This window comes from Puma concolor, chromosome D1 (genome assembly GCF_028749965.1).
Source record: "Puma concolor isolate L17-30 chromosome D1, mPumCon1.1.hap2, whole genome shotgun sequence".
Classification (NCBI taxonomy): domain Eukaryota; kingdom Metazoa; phylum Chordata; class Mammalia; order Carnivora; family Felidae; genus Puma; species Puma concolor.
Genome location: NC_141676.1, coordinates 30,150,926 through 30,171,769, shown reverse-complemented (window position 1 = coordinate 30,171,769; position 20,844 = coordinate 30,150,926). Strand labels below are relative to the sequence as shown.

Genomic DNA, 20,844 nt, shown 5'->3' with positions numbered 1-20,844 from the left:
AAATGATGGTGAATAAGGTAGCCATGGTTTCTGCCTGAAACTAACTTGGTCTAGAGGGGCAACAGACATTTATACATCTGATGATTACAAAAGGGGATATTGAGAATGCAATGGGAGCTTATCCTCACTACTGGGAGTTTCCCCAGAGAGCAGAACCAAATACAATGCCTATCCCTATATGAATGCAACATCAGGATCCCTGGAGGTCCGCTCTGGAGAGTTCTTGAGACTCTGTCTTGTTGACAGTACTGTCAGCAAAGTCTCAGTGCCTCTACATTCAACTGCCAAAGAAGGGGTCCTAGTCTTACCTCATCCTCTCCTTTAAATTTGCTAGCCACACCTAGTGGCTTCCAAAGTCATAATCAGACCTGTCCCTGTCTTCTCCTCATGCACTTCTTTCTGGAAAGTTAAGAGACCACTGGGTGAGAATGGCAGTGGAGACTACACTCAAGTGAAATTCTAAGGCTCAGCATAACCTTGGAAAATAGCTCCCCAATGGGACATCTCTGTATGCTTAGGGACTGCCAAGTCCCCTTGACTATTCATATATTTACTGTCCTGAAGCACTCGGAAAATGTTAGGCCCCAACCATACATTATATTTTATTTTGAAGAATCCACATCCTATTTTATTTTCATGGTTTTGTTTATAACTAAATCATGAAAAAGATAAAGCACTTTCTAGCCTGCTTCTGTGATAGAAAGTCTACCTACAATATCATTACATTTTCTCAGTCTACTTCAAAAAATACAACATCTGTCATAAAATTAAATAAATCTGGGTGTTCCCCATTGTAATTTTCCATTTTGCATGTGCCACGCAAAAAGAATACTGCCTTTTGTCACCAAAATAAAAGCAGCACATTTGCAACTTCAAATCCATGAGCTTATTAAAAATCTTATTTTAGGGGCGCCTGGGTGGCGCAATCGGTTAAGCGTCCGACTTCAGCTAGGTCACGATCTCGCGGTCCGTGAGTTCGAGCCCCGCGTCGGGCTCTGGGCTGACGGCTCAGAGCCTGGAGCCTGTTTCTGATTCTGTGTCTCCCTCTCTCTCTGCCCTTCCCCTGTTCATGCTCTGTCTCTCTCTGTCCCAAAAATAAATAAAAAACGTTGAAAAAAAAAATTAAAAAAAAAAATCTTATTTTAAAAAAATTCATTCTCTTCTAGTTGGGCAATAAACTTGAAAATACTTTAATGTTCTGATTGTCAAGCAGGTATAGATAATGACATTAAATATGAACAAGCACATCATTTCATGGGTGCAAGATAAGTTTATAAAATATAAATGCTCTGACAGTAAGAAAACATACTGCTATACTCAATTATATCATTTGTTCAAAATACAATTGCTTCTGTGTTTGGTAAATAGAATAATCCAGGTCACATTCCTGTGTTCAACTGAGTTTCTAGTCACTCCCTTTTCTTTAAATACTTGTGTTGTTTCTGCATGTTCCTAAGTGTCATCATTTATTGCTATAGGCATGATGGTTATATTTAACTAATAATGACACTGGTTGTCATTAGACTTTAACTCAGTAACACTAGTCTGACATATCATTTGAAGTATGTCTTCAATTTAAATTTGATTAAAATTACAAACATCCCATCTATTGTGCCAATCAAAATGTTTTCACCCTTTCCCTGAACTTTTCTATGAACTTTCTTGAAATAAGTTATGGCAGCTTTAAGTAAAGGCTAGCCTTGGGTCATAAACATATTTTAAAATATGACTCTTGGAATAGAGCACAGCAAGACCACTTGGGACTTTTTTAAAAAGAAGGACTTGATTTTGACTTACACCCTGGACAAATTCTTAAGGCAAAAAGCACAATATAGTGAGAGTTCAAAGGCTCTAACTCAGATTCCTATATCATGCTGTATACATGGATGCTTTGCAGGGATTTGAATTTGCACAAGCAAAAATTGTCACAATTCAAAAAGCTGCATTTTAAAATCTTAGACCTAGCAAATACCTTTGGCAGTAAAATCAGGTACTGTGACGGCTTGTATGAAAAGCTGGTGGAAATGTGCCTAGTAAGAGATAGTGCAAAAGGAGGTAAAATAAATAAAGATCAGATGTTTTAGACATCTACTATGTATGGCAGGCTTTTACATACATCATCTTATTTACTCCTCATAATGATGCTGTGAGGTGTCTACTATGGGGCTCAATTTGTGAATAAAAAAACTGAGGCTGAGAGAGGCTAAGTGAGTTGTCCAGGCTCATACTGTAGTTTGCTTCCCTGGCAGTAATGAAGAAAGCAGAAGTAAATGTTTTTGCTGTTATTTTCCTGACTAGCTAGCTATTCTAAACCTAGCTAGCTATTCTAAAAAGGGAGGAGTGGACATAAGGTTCTGATTAATAGCCTTGGGATCTTAATAGCAATTGGAACCTTAGTTATGTTTAGGAAATGCTATTCTCAGTGTTCTATTTAAACTAGGAATTTATAGACATTTAGTTTTCAAATAATTTATCTTGTTTTAGAAATAAAGACAAGACCCAATAATTCCTTAAGATGTTAGTACCTCAATTTTACAGGTAAGGTCAATGAAGCACAGACCAATCTGTCCAAGGTTATACATATAGCAGGGACTAGAATCTTGCAAGATCATCTGACTTCAAGGCTAGTGTTCTTGCCACTAAATAATAATACGTTTCTCATGTCTTTCCCAATACATGTCTGAGAGCTTGAAAAACTAATGGTCTGAAAGGCAAACCCCTGAAAGAGTACCTGCCTAAAAGATTTGATTTAAAGTTTACTGCAAATGCCTGTTTCATTTGAAAAATCATCTCCTTTTGTTTCCATGACATTATTTGTTCTTACAATACCACCCTTTTTATTTGTTTTATAACACTTACCATTGTCAATAAACACCTTATTTGGTTCTTTATATATTTCTTGTCTTTGCTCCTTCTACTTCTCTTAGCTCCATGAGACCTCTCTCTTCACACCATAACCTTAAGGTTTGGAGCAATGCCTGGCACATTGTAAGGACTCAATACATATATTTTGAGGGAATGATTAAATGAATTAATGGTCTTTCTTTATTCCTCTGCCTCCTTAGAGAACTACAATTTTTTTATTACCTCTCACATACTCTCTCAGGTCTAGCCAGGGAGATAGTCTCTCTGTCTACTTTTACTCATGTAGCAAACAACTCAATGTGATATAAAGACAGTATTTATAATACTTCTGAGTTAATACTATGGTGAGGGGGCACCTGGGTGGCTCAGTCGATTGAGCATCTGACTCTTGGTTTTGGCTCAGGTCATGATCTCACAGTTCATGGGTTGGAGCCCCGCATTGGGCTCTGCACTGATGCTGTGGAGCCTACTTGGGATTCTCTGTCTTCCTCTCTCTCTGCTTCTCTCTCTCTCTCTCTCTCTCTCAAAATAAGTAAATAAACATTAAAAAATACTCTAGTGAGAATTAAAATTTATCTGTTTTTTTTGCAGCTACAACAGAAGGACCTTACCCAAAGTCCTAAGGTCAGATGTAATTCCATAAATAGAATTCATGGATACAAAAATGTTAATATAGCGCATATATCCTAATAGTGAATAGATCACATGTTATTATGTAGTGTGTCCAGCAAGGTTTAGGGTAGCAGCCCATAACCAAACATATTAATTGTTTTTTAAATACAACTGGTTATCTATAGTAAGTAAGGTTCTGCTACCAAATGAGTTCTGAAAAAATTGTTTTATCTTCGGCAATTTTGAATTTTGGAATTGCATATAAGAGATTATGGACTTGTAGCACTAACTCAGGAATTGTGAGGAGTAAATATAATACACTTAAAGCACATAACTCAGCGCGTGACATACAGAAAGTATTCAAATTATCAGGACAGTTCTAGGTTTGCACACCTTTGCTAAACAAGCGTAGCCTCTAGGTATATATGCAACTCAACAGTTCATGAATATGTCAAGGATTTAGATGGTTCTCAATGATTTGATAATTTGACAATATAAGGAGATGCTGCCACTTGTATGCTCTAGATTTTCCTATTAGCTAAGGACAGTTTTTAGAAGGTCCAACTCTTGCAATATTCTTTAGATCGACATCTGTTTATATAGTAAAGATACGCTACACTCTTACAGGTTTTAAACATTTGGGATAGGGAAATAAATAAAATACATGCTTAAGTTTTACCCATGTGTGATCATCACAAAACCCAATCTTAGCTTTAGCAGGACAAAGCAGTCCTTGGTATAGTCAGCACTGTAGCACTGTCTTGAGATCTAGCAGCAAGAATAGCAAGGTGTGATAGGAGGTGGGTAGTGGGTTATTTCTTGAAACATGTGCTTTTAACACAACCATTTAAAAATCAACAAATTCAGAGACACATAATGGAACAAAATATAATGCATGAATCCAGGTTCATTAAACTAACGCATTTTTTGAAAAACAAAATATGACAGAACATTTCATTATTGACGTAGATTGGAGAAAAAGTGTTATGCTGCTATTTAGAATGTGTCTTGTATGTCATGGAATTGAAATATTTCTAAATCATCAATAATTAAAATGATGAGAATCCATCATTTCACTGACATTTACTTCTACATGAAAAGATGGCCTATTTTAAATGTGCTCACACATATTCTTGTCAATCACAAGCTGTCACAGCAAATTATTTCATTTTGTAGATCACATGGCAGTTAGCAGAAAATCTCTAGGTTTAAATTTAGATCTTAGGTGTAGTATCAAGAATTATTTTCATGAATTTTTTTCTGGGACTACATCTTCACAATACAGTATATGAAAGATGTAAAATCTTATTCATAGTACTCAGTTTCATTTCTGGTTAACAAAACTCAGGACTGAAATGAATCATTGTAAATGATAGCTCTAAAAGCCAAATAGTCGGATAGAATATATAGGAAAGAATGAAAATATAAAGCTAAAGAAAACTTTAAACAATCAGAACACCACACAATGGAACTTGGACCTAATGAGTTAGATCCAAGCAGCTTTTTTCCTCTCATCTTTTTTAAGACATTTAAGTAATTGCAGGGCATTTCTTATGCTAGGTTGGCACAGCCTACAGCTTCTAACAGTTATAAAGGAGCTAAACTCTCATAAACCCCATGAATCTGATGCAAGCATTTTCACTGTGCCATTAAAGAAGATTGAGGAAACTGAATAAAACCTAAAGTGCATGCCCATGAATCCAAAAACTTTTAAAATGCCTCTTCAAACAATTCATTAACTACATCTTCACAATTCTAGAGAATCATTAATAGATTTCAGAATCTTCAAATGCCATAATTATATGACCTAATAAGACCGTTGATCTTCATCAAGAGTTATTATAAAAAAGATTTCTATTTTTCCCCACACACAATCTTCTGCTTAGGCATTTAACTTCAAAATGTAAGAATTATTCTAATACTGCTTTTCAACAGGGAATGCTTCATGTCAGTCTTGACCTTGGCTTGACCTCTACATGAACGCTTTGTGTTTCCAGGTATGTGATAAATAGCTCTCTGGCTTTCTATTAAATCTAGTGGCACTGGCTGTCAACAGTGGTACTCAAAATGGGTAGTAAAGTAGTTAAAAATTAGAGATGTTCCTTAGGTCTTTTTCTACCTTAGTAAATCTGGAAATAGTTCTGAGGCTATTTTCACTGTTGACATTGCTTTTCCAAAGAACAATAAGAAAACAGTGAAGTATGGAAATACAATTGCCAAAATATATACAGACTTATTTGGCCTTCCTGTACCAGAAATAACGTAAATTTTCCTTTGGAGGACCCATTTGACTTATGTTGTTAAAAAGGGTTCTCGGGGCGCCTGGGTGGCTCGGTCGGTTAAGCGTCTGACTTCGGCTCAGGTCATGATCTCACGGTCTGTGAGTTCGAGCCCCGCATCGGGCTCTGTGCTGACAGCTCAGAGCCTGGAGCCTGTTTCAGATTCTGTGTCTCCCTCTCTCTCTGCCCCTCCCCCGTTCATGCTCTGTCTCTCTCTGTCTCAAAAATAAATAAATGTTAAAAAAAGTTAAAAAAAAAAAAAGGGTTCTCAATTTTAAGGATTTGTAACTTATAAGCTCCTTAAAGGCCAGGACTTCTATCCCTAAGCCAAAACTGCATACATAGTAGATACTTAAATACTTATTGGTTTAAATTTAGATTGAATTAAATTAAATTGAAGTTAAAATCAGAGATAAAAGAATAATGGTTTTTAAAAAAAAGACTCTAAGCCCCCCTTTTCATCTGTCTCTGATGTGGTCTAGTACCTGGCACATAGTAGGCTCTCAATGAATGTTTGCTGAATGAATGGAAATCTTTATATTAAAGTAATGGCTAATTATTGACTCTAATGCCTGTTGATTACCTGAATATAAAATATTCATGTTCACGTAGAGAGCTACAAGAGTAGCACCCAATTCTGCCAGCTGTTTTTATCCTATTTACCTTTAGAATGCTTCCTTACTCTAAATTTATCTACCACCTTCAAGACTATTCACACATGTCTTATTTTTATGGTACACTCATGGCAAGTTGACAAATTATTGATTATCTGTAAAATACATGCAAGAAAGGTAATTTTAATCTGATTTGAAAAAGTACATGTGAATATGTGGGATATATAGATATATAGATAGATATAGATATATAGACATACAGATAGATATGTAGATACATATAGATATAGATATATATTTGAAATCTTCCCACACTTCTCTCAAATTATTTAATTCAAGTTAAAGACTATACTATGTATATATAATATTTATTTACATTTATGTTCTTAAGGTTCTGGAAGAAACCAAATATCAGTCTTTAGTCTTCTAGGCTTATCTATCTATGAGCTTAACATAGACAAGTGGCTTTTTCCCCATTATACTTATCCTAGGTCTTTTTAATGGACATGTGATGTGCTAGTCTGTGTCCAAGCTCACCTACAATTTCTTTTCTCAAAAGACAAAGCACATCTGCCACCTGCTCTACTCCGTGTCCCAGCAACAACTGTCGAGCAGCATAAAGATTGATTATCAGTCAAAAACCATTGCACAACACCAGATTTTGGTGGGTTAAGCTTGCTGATCCAGCAAGAGATGGTGTGAAATTTTCAGGAGTGTGTGCCAACATTTTGGTGCTAAAAGAACAGCAGTGCATGTCACAGTGAAACACAGCCAAAGATATGCAGACAAAGCAGAGAAGTTTTTTGTTCTGGACTTGGCTTTAAAAAGGATAAAAGAGAAAACAAAAAGTAGGAGGAAATTAGTTTGTACATTTAAAAATCATCCACCAAGCTAGTCATGTGTTTAACACTGTTATTTTAGGCATACATGTCCAGAAAATTTTCCACGAAGCTTAGCTATAAATAATATTTATATATCTCTTCACCAATACCATTATCAATGAAAGGCCAGTATTTCTTATTAATAAAAACAATCAAGATTTTAAGGAAGCACTCATTACATACACACTTAAATATAAAATAGTCACAGAAACATTTACCTACAAAGACTCATGTTTTTATACAAGATTAATTTTACAAATGATTCAATGAATACAAAATAAAAGGAGCCATAATTTAAAGTTAAATCAAGATTTGAAAAATATATGGGTCTACACTTTTGCACAGGTAATTTTTACTGAGTATTATAGCAACAAGTTTCTTTACCTTGAACCAAATTACCTTGAACTTTCTACTGATTTCAAGAAATTATTCCTGATGATCAAGTATTTTCAAAGAGATAGAAACCCTAGTATCATCTTATATAATAACATTAATAGAGGAAGAATTTTCATCATCTCATCTGTAATGAACTCCAGAATTACTTCTCTTCCACTTACGCAATTATTGCCTAGACTTGTCCTGGTTCACCAGCTTTATAGCAGTTGTAGAAAAAAAATACTTCTAATAAAGTATTAAAAGTATAGGGGAACATAGCAGTTAGATACCCTGAATTTGCATGCCAAAGTTCTTATGTCATTTAAATGTGATTACTATATATAGCATTTGATGACAGACTATGGATATAACATGCTTGTAAGAATATTCTCAGTACTTTTCTTTCTTTCTGGAAATGTATTCTTTCTCACTGAAGAAAGAAAAATGTTTGTTTTAGTTTAGAAAATCACATTTGTGAATGTTAGAAACACTGCACTTTTGAAAAAAGAGCTTACCAGCATATGTCTAAAATACATATGTTTGTATTTGTGTGTATATATAACAATATATATATGTGTATATACACATATATATGTGTATATATAATAATAATATACACATATGTGTATATTATTATTATATATACACACAAATATAAACTACACACACACACATTTCAAGGTTTAAAAAACTCAAGCTGCAGTATTTACCTTATGGAAAATTTTGTTAGGAAAATCACATGTATATAAGAATTATATGTTTATTCTGATCACATTTTCATAGTTATGTTAATGCCACCTGAAAAAAGACCAAGAGTGTAAATGAATAAATGCTCCTTGAAACTTTGAACTATTTTCTGAGAGAATAAATCTAATGAATTATGTCTGTTGGGTGTCACAGAAACTAAACAGTAAATTCAATAATCTCTGATTTAATTTATTATATTTTCACCATTTAACCTCCTGCAGGCTCCCTAATGTCTATTCAGATCTATATTAAATTAAGCACCAATGCTAATGAAGGGCAATAAACGTGGCTGTCAGTGGATTTTTCTTTCATTAAGCACATTATCCTCTTACTGAGCTGTAAATGCGTAAACATTAGTTTTGTTAAACCATGCAAAAAAGACAGGATGAAAATCATTTTTTAATTGCACCCCTGAAGCAATTTACTGTGGGTGGGGGTAGAGTATATTTTTTTCTTTTTTACCTTTAATTTTTTTGAATGGATCTAAAAAGGGCTCTCCTGTTGAAACATAAACGTCGGCTTCATGGGGTATATCTTCAGGTTTGAGGGCTTCAGTGCCGTCTGCCAAGAACACTCGTCGTGCGGCCATGTTCAGATTCAGCTTTTCTGTGCACTCCTCCAGCAACTAGAAGAAAGCAAGAGGTAAGAGAAAGTGAGTTAGGACAAAGAAGCAACACATTGCCATGAAACAAAAGGTGCTAACGATGAAAACAGACACCCATTGAGTCACTGGCCAAGTTAAGTAACTGAAGTAACTCCACCAATGTATTTTCTAGCACTTGAAAATATACAAAGAAGAGGAAAATCACAGCTCTGAGAATATCTAATTATTGTCTAATTTTAGTTCTTAAATATTCTGTCAGTTTAACAACTCCACAAGACAGAAAACCATTGCATCTGTTTATTAAACAGAAGGGTCATTTATTTATTAAATGTACCATTTACATGTTGATAAACAAGAAAGGAATAAAATGCCTATGAGATCTATGTATACATAAGCAATTTACAGATTCATCACTAAAAAGAAAATTTTAACACAACGCCATCTTTTTCATTTTCTATATTATGAAAGAGTAAGGGAAGAAATAAAGCACTGAAAACTTATGAACACTATTTACCAAGGTGATGGTTGGTACTATAACTTTCGCAAAGACTGTTCTACATCCATTTTTGTAAGCTGTTACTGTAATCACTCTGGGATGAAGTTTGTGTCTTTGACATGATCTCTGCCAATTGTGGGCCGGCTGAAATTTTACAGAAGAGAACTCTGCATCTCTGAAGGAAAAAAACCCACAAAATTGGTGTATGTTAATTAATAATAACATTTAAATAAATATTATCTTAGACATGTTTTACAGATATAATCCCTAGTGATTGTTTCTAAGTATTCACCAAAAAAACCTTTTTATAGACTAAGATTTAAAAAATTTAATATAGAATAGGCTTGCTAAAACTGTTCATGTAAGGCAGCTGAAAATAATTGATTTTTATCAATTTACTTATAAAACACCACAACACTCATTTAAAAAAAAGTATGTATACATGCTATGTTCTGATAGAAAACAAAAAATAGTAACTTGGTCCCACCATCATGAAATAGCAAACGGGTAAGATTTTCCATTAAGTTTTCATGTTTATCAAAGTACTTTGATTTTTGAAAAAAAGATTTGAAATTCAAAGTTTCTTATTCTAAATTTCTTACTCTAAAGTTAATTGTAATTACCTTCATCTCAAATTGTTTGGGGTAGTAAAGGAAAATTTCTAAGTTTTGACTTCATCCAAAATCAGTTTCAGTCCTCATTATTTCCTCACCAAAAGTACATGGTAAATGACTAATATGTTGTTTTGATTTCAGAGTTCTCTAACTAACCCTGGTAATTCTTAATGCCACAGAAGCAAAGTAAACATTTTAAAATAAAAACTTCAGGTAAATTAAAGTCATAATACACCTACCTAATCAAACATGAAAATAACGGGAGTATCAGTTTCTTGGTTTGAGTTTTGCTCTTACCAACATTTTTTTCTATCCATAAATTCTTAGGTTTGACAGTTTATGACAATAATCTTGAAGTGAAAATATACACACAAAATGGTTTTATAATAAGTTCATTTCAACTTGATTTTACTGGAAAATACTGCTTAAATATCAAAAGTATGCATTTCTATTTTTAAACAAATATCTGGTAAACAGATATTTTGTAGCCCTAGTCTGATTCTGCTTCAAGTATTTTTTTCAGAATTTCATATTATCCACATTTAAGTGTACCTCATGTTTTCCACAAGTGTAATTAGCAACATTCTACTCAGGTGCTTTCAAAGAAAAAATAAACAAAACAAAAACAGAAACAAAACCCTAGAGATGTGTTACATTTTAATGTCTGAAATAGTCGATTGAATCATTATAAATTCTGCTCAAAGGAAAAAGCTTCAGCAGTGGGTTAAAAAGAACAGAGAATAGCTTTGATTACCTCAGTTGACCCACTGGATCACTGACAGGTCTGTTTCTCTTGGATACTGATATAAAACAAGAATTGTTTTTACTGTTTGATTTGTAGCTATATGGGTCTGATATTTCATCATGGCTATGATCTGATACTGTTTGATGTGGGGAGCAATCTTGAAGTCCTGACCCTTCTGATACTGTCGCTGAATGCAAAAGCCTGTTGGGGCCAAACTGAGGCTGCAAATAATCTTCAGTTGTTTTAATAACTGCTTTTGCCTGGGATGACATAAACTCTCTGAAAGAAACCATCCAGGGAAGAATACAGCGAATTGATTTGTAATTACTTATTAACAACTACCATATAACTGACTGTATGACATGTGCTAGACAAAATATTACACACTTAGTCATTATTTTGTTTACTCCTTAGAATATCCCTGGAAAGTGGGTACTATTTTCATCCCCATTTTACAGATTTAAGAAATTGTGGCTCAGAGAGGCCACTTAACTTGCCCAAGTTCACATAATGAGTAAGCTGACAGGGTAGAAAACTGAACCCAAGCCCATTCTAAAATAAACTCACATTCATAACCATTAAATTGAATTGTTTTGCTCTATCAAACTAAAGGAGAAAGATTGTATAATGCTTAAAACAGCTAAGTACAATTTTTTTTAATTAAAATTTTTTTTCAGTGTTTTATTTATGAGAGAGACATAGAGTGTGAGAGGGGGAGGGGCAGAGAGAGAGGGAGACACAGAATCCCAAGCAGGATCCATGCTCTGAGCACAAAGCCAGATGGGGGAACTCAAACTCATGGGCCACAAGATCATCACCTGAGCTGAAGTCAGTTGCTTCACTGACTGAGCCACCCAGGCTTTAATTCTTAGATTCATTTAAAAACTACTCCGTACTCTGTTCAGTATTAGGAAATCTAAAAGTTAAAGAGATGTGTCTCCTACCTTCAAGAAACTTGCAAACTATCCCCTAATTCAGAGAGAATACATGCTAAACAATCTGCTTAGAACTATGGGTGTGTATTAACTATAAATGCCAAAAGAATTTCTTGAAGGCAAACTCACTACATAGGCTAGAATAAAGTTCATGAAGGCCTCATGGCAGATTAGATTTATGGTGACCAACTCATCCTGGTTTACTCAGGACTGCCCTGCCTTTGGCACTGAAAGTCACACACTCCAGGAACTCCCTGAATCTCAGACAAGTTGGGACAGTTGGTCACCCTACCTGGTAGTTAAGCTGGAGTAGTAGTATTTAGATAAACTATGATATTTGAGGGGCACCTGGGTTGCTCAGTTTGTTAAGCATCAGACTTTGACTCAGGTCATGATCTCCCAGTTCGTGGGTCCAAGGCCTTCATCAGGCTCTGTGCTGACAGCTCAGAGCCTGGAGCCTGCTTCAGATTCTCTCTCTCTCTCTCTCTCTCTCTCTCTCTCTCTCTCAAAAGCAAATAAATATTTAAAAAAAAAACTATGGGGGCGCCTGGGTGGCGCAGTCGGTTAAGCGTCCGACTTCAGCCAGGTCACGATCTCGCGGTCCGTGAGTTCGAGCCCCGCGTCAGGCTCTGGGCTGATGGCTCGGAGCCTGGAGCCTGTTTCCGATTCTGTGTCTCCCTCTCTCTCTGCCCCTCCCCCGTTCATGCTCTGTCTCGCTCTGTCCCAAAAATAAATAAACGTTGAAAAAAAAAAAATTAAAAAAAAAAAAAAAAAACTATGATGTTTCAACAAAGGACCATATGACCTGTGACGCTGTGTAATACCAAGTTATAAAGATGGAGTATATAGGGAACTTGCTGGTATGATAAAATGAAACACGTTTTAACATAATTGAGAATATTGAGCTGTATGATGATTAAGCATAGATGATAGTAAACTTCCACATATTATTTCAGTATTCCATGTATGTATTTGTATTTTTATACAAACCAAATCTGCTTCTTTCTAATTTGTTAGTTCCTCAATAGTTTTTATGCATAATGTATTATAACCCCACCCACTCATGCAAATATAAACTAGCATATGCTTAATGTGGAAAGCTTGGCACAGCCAGCCCCTCCTCCAGATTTTTTTATCCACCAATGTCATTATAATCACAATTATTTCTTCTGGCCTGTCCTCTCTATGTTCACAAATGTGTAAAATGGTTGATCATTTCTTCTGAAAGAATGAAAGGCTTTCATGTGGCATGGGGAAAATTGATGTGTGTGTGTGGGGGGGGGGGGGAGTTGATACAGTAGATCAATAAAGCTAAAACACTGGGATGTAAGCAGTTGTATTTGTTGTTATCACATGTTTCTACCCAAGTCTGTCCTAGACTGACTGTAGCTCTAGGGAGAGAAGTAGTCTTCCCTACACTCCAAAACCTAGCAGGCTCAAAACTTTGGCAGCCTTTTGAATTGATCACTGGACGTTAGCTCTGGCAGAGGTGAGACCTCCCTTCAGACCTGGGCTATTCGGATTTTGATAGCAATGGTGAATGGTGGCATGAAGCAGAGGTCATGTCTCAGTGGCAGTGTTTTTGCAGCAGTAGCAATGGAACTGCAAATGGTCACCAAGCTTTTCAACTTAGGGGAAGAGCAGTAAACAGACAGGAGGAAAGATGTGCAGATCTCATAAATAGTTCCCAGTGCCCATAAATAATCACTTGGAAAGCAAATACTCATGAAAAGAAAGAAAACAAATTCTCTACTTAATGAAGAACAGGTGTCTTTTTTTTTTTTTTTTTGAAGATTTTATTTTTTTAAAAATATTCTCTGCACCCAACTTGGGGCTTGAACTTACAACCCTGAGTTCAAGAATCATGTGCTCCATCAACTGAGCCAGTCAGTTGCCTCATGTCTTTCTTTTTCAATGAATGCATTTTGTTTACTATCAAATATTTTTAAAAATATACTAATGATTTTATATAATAATCCATTGTCACGCCACCAGAAAGTGAAAGGTTTTTATTTTTTCCATATTTCAAAGCTTCAACTGTGTTGATGAGAGGGTAAAGGCAAGCTGAGGGCAAAACTCAAGCTGACACCCCACAAACCCCCTCCCCTTAAGATGGGATATGTTTAACATTCTTTAGGCACTAGTGACTGCCTAAGAACAAAGGCAGGGAGAAACAAATGGTCAACTGATAAAGATCGCAGTCATGCAGGACATGAAACTCTACTATAGTTTATAACTGCCTTGATTTACAGGAAAAATTTACACAATCTTAGTAACAGCCAGACCTCCAAGAACCTATAGACTTAATTTCCTAGAGCCCTGATGTCACCTCACCTCTGTAGGATAGAAAATCCTATGTAATCAGTCATTCTTCACAATCACAGGACAGCTCTTTCTGTGCATGGCTCCTGTCCCAGTGCTATAATAAAGACATCTTTTTGCACCATAAAATGCCTCAAGAATTCTTTGACTGTTTCGCTCTACGACCCTGCATCATGTGTCATACCATTATTAATTCAGTATTTTGCCTTTTTTATTTAAATATTGTCTTAATAACCATTTTTCGAGTTGCTATATGGTCTTTACAGATTTTATCAGAATGTAAACAAATTTTATCAAGTATACCTTGCCGTCCTCAATCTAATCATGTAAAAGTTATTTGCTTTTCTTTGTCTCTTGACATATCTTCCCCCTGTCTTCTGGTAACAGCACTGGCATCCTTTAGGGAAACTTTCATCCTTCTCCCTGCCAACTCCACATGATTCTGGTAGGGTTAGGACAATAAATTATATGAGATTTACCTGGTAAATGGTTAAAAGAATTAAATTAAGCAATATGATTTTACCATATATTTATTTATTATCTGCTTTTCTCTAGTAATTTATATTAAAAAGGATAAGAAAAGGTAGCTTTTCATGTAAAAAAGTCACTACTGGGCCACCATCTGTAGTCTTCAGCTTTGATTTGTTTTATCAATGTTGATGACAGGTTTGCACTAGTCCTTACACACTATTAAACTCTTTTTTCTTATAACATTTGATGTGTTGCCTAGTCTTTGGGCGTGTGAGAGGATAATCACAGAACTGTTTGGCAAAGCTAACTTGTCCTACACAGGGAATTAAACCCACACACATGGCTTGTTAAATTAATGCTGGAAACGAGGGTGTTAGGATCATTCAGCTCAAACACATTTGGGTTTCAGGTGACTGAGCTTGTTAGTGGTATACACAGAAACTGAAAAAAGGAAATAAAACCACTCCAGCAGGGCACAAAGAGAGTTAGAAGACCATTCATTGTTCTTTAGAATATACTACTGACTTAAGAACAACTGTAGTAGAAATGATATTGCAATAGCATTGTATAGGAACAGATGTTAGCTACACTTGAGTATAATAAAATGTATAAACTTGTACAATCAGTACGTTGGACACCTGAACTAATGTAATAATGTGTATTAGCTATACTCAAATTAAAATACTAAAAATCAGGAGCACCTGTCTGGCTCATTGACTCTTGACTGCCAGGTCATGAGTTCAAGTCCTATGTTGGGCATCCAGCTTACTTAAAAAAAAAAATTAAAAGACAACAACAAATACCACAACTCTAGTAGAGTGCCACATTTTTTTATTCAGCAACCTCATCTATCCTTCTGTATCTAACTGCTTCTTCCTCTTACGTCATTATTGCCTAACCTACCTCTGTCCTTCTCCTTACTCCTCATGGCTTCTGCTAACTTCCTCTATGTATCTCCCTATTTCTGTACCACACTACTTTCTGAAGACTCTCTATGACTCACATTCAATGCCCCCAAACTTTAATTGCATCACTATCCAGTTTAGGACACCCTGCTGGGTAGAACTCTCAAGGTAGGCAATCTCGTAAGCCACTGGCAAGCCTGTCGATGGGAAAGTACCCACCAATGGCCCAAAACTAGGTACAGGAGGGCTTAGAGTAAGATGGACTCTCAGATGCATGGCCTGTCTACTGTGCCAAGATAAGCAGAGACACTATATTATTTGATTGGAGAGGTGGGCAAAGGAGGTAGTTCTACACCAGCAGCAATGAACCAGTAGTGCTCTTTAGCTAATACAACTCTAATATCTAGATTGTATTTAAGGAACCATAATTATAGCCTCCTTATTTGTCTTTCTTTCTCTTATTTCTCCTCATCTTTTCCTTTGAAAGATCTTTTTGCCTTCTCTGCAAAAATTTCTTAGAAATCCCATGACATTCAGATTTATTAAAGTGAACTTTCTTCCACCTTTAGATTTATATATATCTTCATATAGCTATTGTCCCCCCACAGACAGTTTTTGCCTTTTAGAATTGTACTATACCTTCCCACAGTTATTTCCTTCACCAAGACTGTCTGTCTTTTAATTGAGAATTTAGCCTGTAACCTTACAATTTGTTTTCTAGTCTTCCTATGCATTCTCTGTTCCATTGCATTCCTTTCTTGTTCACTCTTGGATTAAATAATACATATTTTTTATTATTTTATTTTTTTCTATTAGATTGAATGCCCTGCATTGTTTAACCTTATTTTTAGTGGAAACATTAGATATTATAATATGAATCCTATAATTAAAGATTAATATAAATTACTAATTAATTACCTTCCAGATAATGCAAGAACCTTAGAACATATCATACCCATTTATTGCTCCCTCCATGGGCTTGTGGTCTATATATACTTCCTTATTCCATTTTTCAAGGATATGTGTACCTTAAATCCATGTGGTTAATCCATGGCTTAAATCCATGTGGATTCCTAAACCAATCATTTTAGGAAAGGATTCTTTATCATAAAAAATAACCTCAATTTGTCCTCAATCACTGTTGAAGCTATCTACCACATTATGGAACCTGGACTAATTTATAATTTTATAAATTTTAACATTTCTATGTCAGTCTTATTATCTTGTCCTGTAAGTTTATGATGTGTCTTTGCTGTAAATCTTTCATTATATCTGTAAACAATTCATATATATATAAAGATTTCAAATTGTTTGAAAGATTGGTAAGATTTCTATGCTACCCTTGCATATAGGAATGCATTTCCTTCCTGTGCATTCACATTTGCCCTGGTAGATTTGATAGCTGGAATAACTACACTTTATCAATTATGTAGCCCATATAAAATGCTAGACTTTGATTTCTGTCAAATATTCCAATTCACCACTGTATTATTTACTCTTTTACCACTAGTAAGAAAGCATTTTTTTCCAGCCTAAAGCCTAAATTCTACTACATTAGGTTGGTACAAGAATATCAATTATACAACTTCAGAAATATACCTTCTTTTAAAAAAATTTTTTTTACATTTGTTTATTTTTGAGAGACAGAGAGAGACAGAACACAAATGGGGGGAGGGACAGAGAGAGAATGAGACACAGAATTCGAAGCAGGTTCCAGGCTCCCAACTGTCAGCACGGAGTCTGATGCGGGGCTCAAATTCACAAATTGTGAGATCATGACCTCACATAAAGCGAAGTTGGACGCTTAACCGATTGATCCACCCAGGCACCCCCAGAAATATACCTTCTTAAAAATATCTATCTATCTATCTATCTATCTATCTATCTATCTATCTATCATCCATCTATCTGTATTAGTTTCCTATTGTTGGGCAACAAATTACCACAAACTTAGTGGCTTAAAACAATATCTATTTATTATTACATGGTTTCCATGGGTCAAGGGTCTGGGTAAAGCTTCCCAGGACCCTCTTCTTTGGATCTCATAAAACTGAAATCAAGGTGTCATCTGGTGTTACAGTTTCATCTGATGCTCATGGTCTTTTTCCAAGGTCATTCAAGTTTTGCCAGAATTTAGTTCTTATAGCTGTAGAATTCATAGTGACTATGAGTTCATAGTGACTATCATCTTCCTTAAGGCCTTCCTTATTCTAAATCATTCCCCTACATCCTGTATAAACTGATGTACTAGTTTGCATATTGATATGTTTGCTTTGTGATTTGTTATGTGATTTCACATGATTTCATACCCATTCTGCCAAGGTAAGATCTTTGCTTTACATCTTTTACACTTCTACTGAAACTTAACCAGTAGTTGATATAAAGGAATAATTACTCTGTGATAATTATGACATCATGCCAAAATGTATCACTAAAATACTACTGACAAAATAAACACAATTTTTGAAATAAAATGTAAGAAAGCCAAAGCCAAGAGTTATGTCAGGCAATGTTGATTATTTATCCAACAGTTATTCCACTGATTTTTCCTTAGATGAAAAGTCTCAGTTATGTTGTGGATTCATCCTCTTTATATGCCCATGGAAAGTATCCCCTAATCAGTTCCCATGGGTGAATCCTCAGTGTCTAACACCAACGATGGTAATTATATTTCCCTTGTCCCTTGCAGGCTAAGTAATCAGCCTATGATTACTACATTACTATGATCCAATTTTGGTCACTGAGACATGATGCAAAGTCATCTGGAGAAAGGTATTTTGCCCTAATAAAAAAGAAATATAGGCTCACCTAGCTGGCTCAGCCAGTAAAGCATGTGACTCTTGATCTTGGGGTTCTGAGTATGAGCCCCACATTTTGTGTAGAGATTACTTAAAAAAATAAAATCTTAAAAAAGAAATAATCAAATATCCATTTTCTTTAGTCAGAAATTTTTTTAATAAAATTTATTTTTTATTTTATTTTATTTTATAATTTTATTTTATTTTATATTTCATTTCATTTCATTTCATTTCATTTCATTTCATTTCATTTCATTTCATTTCATTTCATAGAGCAAGCGAAGGAGAGGGGCAGAGGTACAGAGAGAGAGAATTCCAAGCAGGCTCCCACACCACGGTCAGTGTGGACTCTGACAAGGGGCTTGATCCCATGACCCTGGGATCATGACCTGAGCTTCTATCAAGAGTCAGATGCTCAACCAACTGAACTACCCAGACACCCCTTTATTCAGACATTATTGAGTGAACATGTAATAAGCCATCTTGTGAGTAGATGGCAGAGGAAAAGATACAAAGAGCAAGGCTCTTTGAAAACACTGCTGAACCACTGAATTTAACCCTCGAATTGCCTGCCTCCGAGGTTCTTGTTATGTAAGATAATGACTGTTCCTCATTTTTAAAGTCACTTTCAGTTGAGTTTTCTGTTACTTTGTGCTAATAGTAGCCTAACTTACACAATCAGCTTTCTAATCATAGTTGCTTTACTTTTTGTTTTATTCAAAATCTTTACTAATTTTATAATGGACTAAAGTATAAACTAATATTGTATTTTCTAAATATTTTACTTTTACTTAAGTAGAAACATTTCATCAAAAACTTCAGCATAGGCATAAAAATGACACAGAGTTTTTATTTCCCTGCTCTTTCAAACACAAAGCATCCTCGGTGAATTTAGATTTCCATGGCAGAAATTTGCAGGTGGCTAATAATTCTATTCATAACTAGGAAGTGTGGCTACTTTGACAGATCATGGCTCAATAACAAACATGCAGGTCTAAGTAATCACATAGTTTAGATGTGAATTCAACAGCAGAATAATGACAGATGCCAAGGATTTGTACTTGCTGTTGCTTCATACCAGTGTTGGCTGTCAAAATGTCTCTTTTTCCTATACAGAAGCCATAGAATTTTTATGGATAGCAATTACTTACAATATTCAATGAAGTACATCAAGTATAACAACCACTCTTTAGCCCCTCATTATTTAGTAGTCTCTTTGTTAAATGTAGTCAACCATTTTCATCTAAATTATTTATTTATACTGTATATTTGACAAGCATATATTTCTTGCTTTATATTTGTATGGCATTTAAACCTTCCTGAAGAGTTATGTTTTTTTTTTAATATTGTCATTTGTAAAACTTATCTTTATCCTATTACCATTTTAATAGTAATTAAACTCTCTAATTGGAATAAATACAAACAGGAAAATATAAACATGAGGGAAAATGACCCCAAGTACATTCAATAATAAATCACCAACTTAAAATACTGGAATGCAACTAATAAAAGAAATAACCTTATATATGTTTGATGAATGTAACCTTGTATAAAATCTCTGGAGTACATAAAGTACAAAAATTTCATTAAACTTCATCCTAACCTTTCTCCAACTTGATGAAATGAATAACCTAAAGATATAAATAACTTTCTACAATAGCTAGATAAAATGTAAGTTAAACATCATAGAAAGTAAATAATACAAGTGATAATAATAAAACTCAACAATTCCCCTCAAATTTTATCTCCAACACCAGAAGAAAATATATTTCTAGTTTGGCCTAGAAATTTAGGTAAGGGTATCCCAGTTGCAAAGCAATTTCCAGTTATTTTATAATACATACTATATCAAATTTGTACCTGCAACTTGATGATTGAATAATAACCAATGCATAGTATTCAAATTACATATATACACTATAGGAGCTATTCAATGTCTGTTAAATTGAACTTGTTTAATTTTATAGAAGGAAATTCTAAACAAGAGGAGCAATTTCTAAAATTGGTAAAGGACCCATCTGAATATAGGATCATCTCACCCAAAGGAAGAAAAGTATATTTATGTTTATACAAATGTACAAAGGAATAAGAGCAAGGTACATCTTTAAAACTGGGGAGGTTATAGATATTATACAGAAATTTTTCCAGAGGAAATCTAAATTTTCAAAAGGAAACAATATAGTCTTTTAACATTTTAAAAGGAAATCATACATTAATCTTTAGATCTGTAGAGATTTTGATTTTGAAAAAAAATTGAAAAAAAATATGAACTGCACAAAGTGTGATTTGTTGGGCAATGGAGGTACTTAAGGTGTTGCCTTGCTTCATTAACTTTTGCTCTCTCCCCTCTCTCCCTTCTGCTACCCATCCTGTGCTGGGAACTGACAGCCCATCTTTGGAATGATGAAACTGCTAAACTTAAACTGTCCCTAGAAAAGGCAATGTGATCAAATGTTTCTATTTATAAAGGCATCTAAGACTCATTCCAATTAAAAATGCTGGCTCAGGGGCGCCTGGGTGGCGCAGTCAGTTAAGCGTCCGACTTCAGCCAGGTCACGATCTCACCGTCTGTGAGTTCGAG

At 34.9% G+C, this 20,844-nt stretch overlaps 1 protein-coding gene across 1 annotated transcript in view; it reads right to left on the bottom strand.

Moving 5' to 3' along the window:
- Positions 1–20,844, bottom strand: part of DCDC1 (doublecortin domain containing 1) — a 497,922-nt gene that overhangs the window by 445,950 nt on the left and 31,128 nt on the right. Inside the window, exons 5-6 of the mRNA XM_086677755.1 lie at positions 9,492–9,648; positions 8,836–8,998 (exon numbers count right to left, since the gene is read on the bottom strand). Coding sequence (XP_086533881.1) covers positions 8,836–8,998; positions 9,492–9,648 — 320 coding nt within the window. The remainder of the gene's footprint in view (positions 1–8,835; positions 8,999–9,491; positions 9,649–20,844) is intronic.